The sequence below is a fragment of the Montipora foliosa genome, chromosome 8 (assembly GCF_036669935.1).
Source record: "Montipora foliosa isolate CH-2021 chromosome 8, ASM3666993v2, whole genome shotgun sequence".
Classification (NCBI taxonomy): domain Eukaryota; kingdom Metazoa; phylum Cnidaria; class Anthozoa; order Scleractinia; family Acroporidae; genus Montipora; species Montipora foliosa.
Window position 1 is genome coordinate 9173489 of NC_090876.1, and position 7500 is coordinate 9180988.

At 40.8% G+C, this 7500-nt stretch overlaps 2 protein-coding genes across 5 annotated transcripts in view; both read right to left on the minus strand.

The window, feature by feature from the left end:
* Nucleotides 1-7500, minus strand: part of LOC138013043 (uncharacterized) — a 167922-nt gene that overhangs the window by 41146 nt on the left and 119276 nt on the right. The window lies entirely within an intron of this gene.
* Nucleotides 1-7500, minus strand: part of LOC138013042 (short transient receptor potential channel 5-like) — a 78157-nt gene that overhangs the window by 16876 nt on the left and 53781 nt on the right. For all 4 annotated transcript variants that reach the window (XR_011125161.1, XM_068860004.1, XM_068860005.1 and 1 more), the window contains exons 6-9: nucleotides 5931-6143; nucleotides 3375-3600; nucleotides 2444-2657; nucleotides 1704-2081 (exon numbers count right to left, since the gene is read on the minus strand). Coding sequence is in view for 3 of the 4 variants with exons in the window: in XM_068860004.1 (XP_068716105.1) it covers nucleotides 1704-2081; nucleotides 2444-2657; nucleotides 3375-3600; nucleotides 5931-6143 (1031 nt within the window). In the remaining variant the exon portion in view is untranslated. The remainder of the gene's footprint in view (nucleotides 1-1703; nucleotides 2082-2443; nucleotides 2658-3374; nucleotides 3601-5930; nucleotides 6144-7500) is intronic.

The following is a 7500-nucleotide window of genomic DNA, read 5'->3' on the forward strand; positions in this document are numbered from 1 at the left end:
TCTTTCGTTCCCATGGTACATTCGTCTTATTCATTTCGATGTCAAATTTAAAAATTCAATGTTCCTTATAAATAGCCAAAACGCGGGGCCGGGACCGGGGTCGGGGTCGGGGTGTCTTTTTATTTTTTTTTTCCAATTTTTTTTTGTTTCAATTTGTTATTCTCCCGTACTGTTATTTGCGAATGTTCAGCATCTTTCCTTCATTTATGGTGGAAATTAGTAAAAAAAAAAAAGGAACATACGGAAGCTACGAAAGGGACATCTTTGTTTGTTTTTCGAAATTAAGAGAATTTCCGACTGAAATTGGAGTTTTTGCGGGGAATATATGTTAACTTCTAGAGACACTGAAGACTCGCTGAGCTCCTCATTTTAAAATTGCATTTTAATGTTTACTTAGCAAAAACCCTCTCCACAGTACAATTAAAACGAAACAAAACACAGTGACAGTTAGTACAGTTCCACGATGGTCATCACGCAACGGTCTCATTTGCTTGTTTTCGCTAAATTGTTGTTTTTTTATCGTAAAATTGGATTCCATCCCTTGACGTCCGAATGGAACTGGCTGGCAAGTTCCCGTGCGCCTCTGACTTTGCTACAAACCGTTTGTAGTAAAGTCAGACAACAACATTGACAACAACATGAACAAACAAACAAATGAGAACGTTGCGTGACTGCGTGACGATTGTTCGTTGAACTGTGACTGTTTTAAACGACGTAAACTTTCAAGTGTGGAGCTCAGCGAGTCTTCAGTGTCTCTTGCAGCTGGCGTATATTCCATAAACTTCAATTTCAGCAATTTGAAAAATTATCTTAATTGCGAAAAACAAAGTCCGATTATCAGAAAAACAAAGTCAGATGCTCGCAAAAACCAACTTCCATTTTAAAACAAGAAAAAACAAAGTCCAATTTATAAGAATATACTAAGATGTCCCTGAAGAACTTTCATAGCCTCCGAGGGTTTCTTAACTTTTTGACTAATTTCCACCATAAATGAAGGAGAGATGCCGGTCATTCGAAAATAACGATAAAAATTGAAACCAAAAAAAATTGGAAAAATTGGACCCCGGCCCCGCGTTTTGGCTACTACCATATGAAAATGAAAACTCAAATTGGAAATTTGGATGTAAAATTCCGAAGCTGAATTTTGGCGGACATGTAGAAAATACAAAAAAAAAAAAAAAAAAAAGAAAAAATGTAGAATCCACTGATCTTTTTCTCCTCCCTTCAAAGCCTCGATTTCCGGAACTTTGCAGCGTTTCTATTATGGCCTCAGTGGGCACGAGAAATCAGGTTGACAGGAATTGAAAACCTGTTCGAACTACTTTCTGTTGCTAAACCAATCTAACGACTTTTGTTCAATTGCTTGCTAGGGTCAATTGCTAGGGTCAATTGCTGGGAATCTGAAACAGCATCCCATTGGACCGGCCTTCTCAAAGAACTCAACGGCCTGTACCAGTGGTTTTTCTTCGCCTATTCCGTCGCTCTGAGAGAGAAAAACGTCTGGCAGCCAGGGTACTTGTGCGCGCGATTTTTCCCGCTTTGAGCAAGTTACAGGTAATTGCTGGGAATTCTGATCAGTTCATCGCGCTGTTTGCTCCTGTTGTGATTGCACTGGTAGGAGCGAATAACTTTTATATTGGTTTTTCGACAGTTATTTGAAAATCGCTTGATCTGAACCCTCATATTATGGTTGCTAGGCTTACCCTTTGCCTTCGTTTGTCACGTTGTTACTTTGTCGTTGACCAGGTGGCGGCGTTACATAAGACATTTCTGCTGTGTACACCATTGTAATTGCCACAGAAAACGCCACTATTACAAATCCAAACTGAACCAAGATGATAAACAGATCCACGCACATTCGGAACAAAGCTAGTTGGAGCGGACCAACGGTTTTATTGGCTTCCAGAATGCTGGAGAATCTCAGAATGAGAAGGAGTGTATTGATACCGTAGACGTAGTACGTAATCTCCAGCAGTCTATTTTGATAAGGATCACCACCGCGAATGACGGATACAACACGAAGCAGAAAAATAACGGCATGAAGAGAAAGGGTCATAACATCAACATAATTCCACATATTTCTGTGGAACAAAATTTTGAGACACTAAATTATTGAAAATTCACGTATTTTCGCATATTTATGAGGGATCGCTGTGGCAGACCACTTTTAAATTTGGTCGGCGCCGTTCTCTATGATAATTAGCAAGGCGTTCATGATTTTCTTTGAAGTTCAGCCCTGTTATCCCTGGTTACCGCACATAGTACCTCTTTGACATGAACCAAATCCTATCACGTGTCTTATTCTGAAGAAAATCGTTTAGTATTTAGGTGTTTCCTAAAAGAAGTAGTTTGTTTTTCTGTAATCGTTGACTGTAATTAAGCCATCATGTTAGGTTGACTACAAAATAGAGTCAAATTAAAAGTTGATCAACAAATTGATTACCGTGAATAGACTCTGGATTGAGAAGTGAGGTATTGCTGTAACTCGGACATTAGAAAGCCAATGTAAAAAACCAAGATCAGGTATTCTTCAATTCTTGGCTCAACCGATGAGTCCAACACGCATATTCTGATATGCAAGATGATGAAAACAAACTGGCAGATTTTGTCTTTCATAAAGATAACGAAGGGCGTTGTTAAGTAATAAAGATACATATCTGAAAGAGACAAACCATAGAATTAGTGCACAGTTGGTAGACTGAGTTTAATGATCCTCTCGACCGGCTTTTACTTGGACTTCTAAAAGGAAAACCCGTCTTAAAATTAAGGTTCGGTCCTCCACAAGACTCAGTCAGAACCTTGTTGCATAGGCGCTAACTATCAGCCCCCGACAGTGGAGGAAAGGGTAAGTCGTATTGGGATTAGAATAAGCTATTTCGAGCTGTTTGACAATCTTGCCGAACGAATGACCCTTGGTAGAACATTACATCCCTGGAGACCCAGGGCCGGGTTAGATAGAATGGCCGCGTGGAAATCAAAACGAGCGAAATAGAATAGCGACGAAGAAAAGTATAAAAAGGAAAGAGATGTCTCTTAAGTTAATGCCGCCAATTTTCCATTTTTAAATGTTCAATGTTGTATGCAGACTACAGTATTGGATAAGAACTGCTCGCTGGCTTTGTCTTTCACCCTTTCCAAGCTGCGACGGACAACGATTTTAAAAGTTCCATTCTTGTGTTGTGAGCTGGATAACAGGGGATTTAATGCCTGAAAATAGTGATATAGGGCCGTCAGCGTCATAAATTAGTCTTAGAAGCTCACGGTATAGTAGATAAGCCGAATTGTATTCAACCTCAATATGGCAGAGGCCTACTCTGAATTCGCGCCCACTGTGAGCTTTTTACATTAGTCTTTGGCGGCATCAATATACAAACCTCTTCGTGTCTTTTTTTGCAACTTCTCTTTGCTCTCCTTTTGTAACAGCTGATCTTTGTAAAACGTGTAAGCGATGAATGGCGATAACACGGGCGTCAGAACTGTTTCAAGTATGACAAATATATAAAGAAGAAAGTGCAATCCTTTCCGTGGAACAAGTTGGGGAGGCAGGCCAAATTTCCACCTACTTTTCATCAATCTGAATGTCAATGGATGCGACACAAACTATCACAGAATGTGAAAATAAAATGTCATCAGAAGGAATTCGAATCAGAGAAGCCACTTGTTGCTATGGACAAAAGTGCAAACAGCAAGCGATTCAAAGCACGAGAAACATTGTTAAAGACAACACAAAGAGCAAAATTTAAGTTCAGGTTATTCATACAGCTTTCGTGAAGCATTTATCCCGCGTTAATTTAGTGGGCGACGAATTACTCCTTAATGCCAGCGTTACTGTATAGTTTCACATGTGAGATTCTAAAGAAAAAAAAAGTAAAGTCTCTGCTTACGAGCCCGAGGGCCCATCAGGCCGGCGCTTATCTCCGGTTACTTTAGCATGAAGCGACTAGGGGTATTTCTACTCCCCCTGGATGGGATGTTAGTCCATCGTAGGGTTACCCCAGCATACCCATTTATACACCTGGGTGGAGAGAGGCACCATGAGAGTAATGTGTCTTGCCCAAGAACACAACACAATGTCCCCGGCCAAGACCCGAACCCGCACCACTCGATCCGGAGTCGAGCACTCTAACCATGGGGCCACCGCGCCTCCCTCTACAATGAAAAGTCCCATGCCCAACCACATTCCCAGGGTCTCTTTCCTTTCCTTCCCCGCTCCATGCTGGGGGAATGGAAGAGGAGAGACCCAGGAAACGAGATTATCCTATGTCTTGTGAGAGTAATTTGTCAGCCATGAATAGTATTAATGGCACACTCGTAAGATGCTTGAATAATTATAATAATTTCCCTCGCCTGCAGGCTTGTGAAAGTTTGAGAATTAAAAGAAAATGGTTTCAACGTGGGAGTTACATACTTGGATGGAATTGATCGCCCGGGTGAAATGAGTCCGGAGATGGACTGTTGGTGGTGACTGAAGTTGCCAACTTCTACTTGCGTCTTACAAACGATTACTCAACAGAAAACCTTATCATACGCATACACCAGTAGTCAGAAGCTGAGAATTGGAAATAACACTGTTCACTGCTCTTCCAAAATTTTTTTTGTTGAATCCTCTTCTATTTTTTTCTTTTACAATATCAAAGGTATTATTCTCGTGAAAAAGGAGGGTCGTATTATGACAAATTGATTACAAGCCGGCAATCGCACAATGTAATGCATTTATCTGTCGTAGCGGTGTCATCATAACCGATTTTGTTTCCTCGCCGGTAGGCACCCTGAGTGTTACCTACAGTACAGCCGATTTGCGTCCATCCATGAGCAACCTTCCTTCGAGAATATCTCGGATTGTTGTATTGATCCTAGTCTCCTGCGCAGACGTTCTTTGTGTCGTCACGCAACGCTCCTCCGCGCTGGTGTGGAGCAGCGTAGCCTTCCCCCACTCTAAGGGAGGAACATTGCGTGACTTCACAAAGTACGGCTGCGTAGGAGACTATATCGATCTTGACTCTTAATTATGAATGACATCTTTCAATAGATGACTATCCAAACGCCGAAATTCCATAAAACAAAATTAAGTACTGTTGGTGACAGAATCCATTGTTATTGGTCTGACGAGAGATGCTAATGAAGGGCTAAATTAGTTTCCAGTTTCTAAAATGATATTCGCCTGTGGTCCATCTTCGGATACACTGACATCCAGAGGAAAATAAATCACAAGCAAAATAGACACTGGCACAAGTTCACAAGAAAGGCCTACTGGACTTTCTCGCAAAATTTTATTTACCTGTACCCGAAGTCCATTACCCGAAGCCTCCATCTTCCGTATTAACCCTGTGAGTCAACCCTTTTCTTTGTCTTTCTATTTTTAGAAGCACCTCGCAGGGAGCTTTAGTGAGTGTTTTCACAATAGCCAATCATAAGAGACCTATGGTAAGCCATTTATTACGCCACATACGAATGTGACGCATATGAAACACTTCACAGATGTTCTCAGTCACATACGTTACATACGTCAAAATATAGTAGTTCTAAAAATAGATACGGGAAAAGGTTGACTCAAGCGTACAATACAGATGGAAGCTCCGGGTAATAAATGTGCGCACACATATACCGATATTCATACATTTTTGGTGAGGAAACACGAAAATTTGGTATCAAACGAGTTGAGAGTCAAATTTTCCATTGTAAATAGATAACGAAGCTGACGTTTCCAGCGTTAGCCCTGAGAGCGGATAGAGGAATTGTGGGTTTTTTGTGACCATAGTGTTAAATAGCGAGGGAGCCATGCCATTCGTGGCAAAATGGTGGAGTAAACATAAATTAGTTGAGCGCAAATTTGACCCCGCTCGCAATGCCAGCTTCGTATAAATTTGACCTTTACTAATGTTGTTGACACCAAATTTTACTGATATTCATTGCCGAGTAAGATATCTTACCTTCTTTTGTTCGTTGCGAATAGCTGATGCTGTTATTTCATCAAGTAGAGATGCATAGCTGTCGATATCATCGTGATCAATCAAAAGTTCTTCCTTAGCGTTGATTTGCTGCATCAGTGTAACTGAAAAGTCTTCAACTTGTTGAGCCAGTCCGTTTAGAAAAGCTTCACTTTCATCGCGTATCAAAGAAAGTTGTTTCAACTTCGTGGAAACCTTTTATTTTAAATTCATGTAGGAATTAAGAGTCAATGTCAGCAAAAATCAAATATGATCGGCAAAATCGCGGACCCGGCCAAAAATTCGATTTCGCTGATACTTTTTATATTGATATACCCTGGTACCAAAGTAAAGAGAATGAGACTAGTTTATTATTTTATTCACTTTTTTGAGAGTAATGAAATAAAAACCGTTGAGTCTGGATCGAGCCAAATTTCGAATGTTCAGATCATCGAGATTCCCTCATGTCAATGGGGTGTCAACCTAAGTTGAAATTTGATTGTAAATTTTCCGTTGTAATAACGTTATAGTCGGAGCCTCGACCAATTCATTGAAGACATGAATGTTGGGTGCAAACTCAATATGTAAATCTTCTTGTAACCGGACGTAAATGTAATGGTAGCATGTAACACCAGGTTGAGGCTGATTGCATCAGCCCACATGTACATCATGGTTAATGTTGTAGAAGGAATCTGTGTTGGAATAAAACTTGCAACAATGAAAAGCAGATATTCTCCGGCTATTAACGTCTTAAGAACCTTTTCTCGAAGACACACTGTGCCCCTTTTTGAATATCTTTGTAGTAGCCTCACAACAACTTCTCAAAACATTTGATGATCACGTGTCACCATCATGAGAAAGTTTGTTGATTTTACCCTTACATGCGTTTTAAAAAGCAGGATATTTCGGGCCTGTGATGTTTATACGGAAGCAATTGTTCCTACTCCAGTAGCAATGTTTCCTGTGTGCCCATAGTGGCGCAGCACTAAAAGCAGGAATCCGGAAACCAGAAACCAGAAACCAGAATTATCCACAATTCATGGCAAGAACTACAACAACTTACCACCTCCTTGGATGCTCTGCTATAATCCCCACACTCAAGTATTAAACTCTGAGGAAACTGTAAAATGGATCTGGCCTTGTTATTCTGGATATAAAGACTTAAGCATGGTGATGGCAACATCAAGCTAAGGCAGTCCACGTTACAGTAAAGGAAAGTTAAAACTTGTTTCATTTATTCTCCTCGTTTTTTCACCTGCCGTGGTACAAAAATGCCTCTTTTAAAGGAACAAGGTGCCCGAGGGATATGTTGCGTAAGTGACCGAGGAGCTACTGAGGCTGTCGATTAATTATAGGTTGACTCAGAAGAAGAACATACAGTGATCAAGTCAAGCTACGATCCTCGCAGTTATGAACGCGGACTTCAACCGGGTTAGAACCCGTGACCTCGCGATACCGGTGCGACGCTCTAACTGGGCTACGAAGCCACTGACGTTGGTGGCGAGGTCGCGGGTTCAAGCCCCGTTGAAGTCCTGAAATTTTCAGACTTCTCTACGCAATTGCTAAAATTACG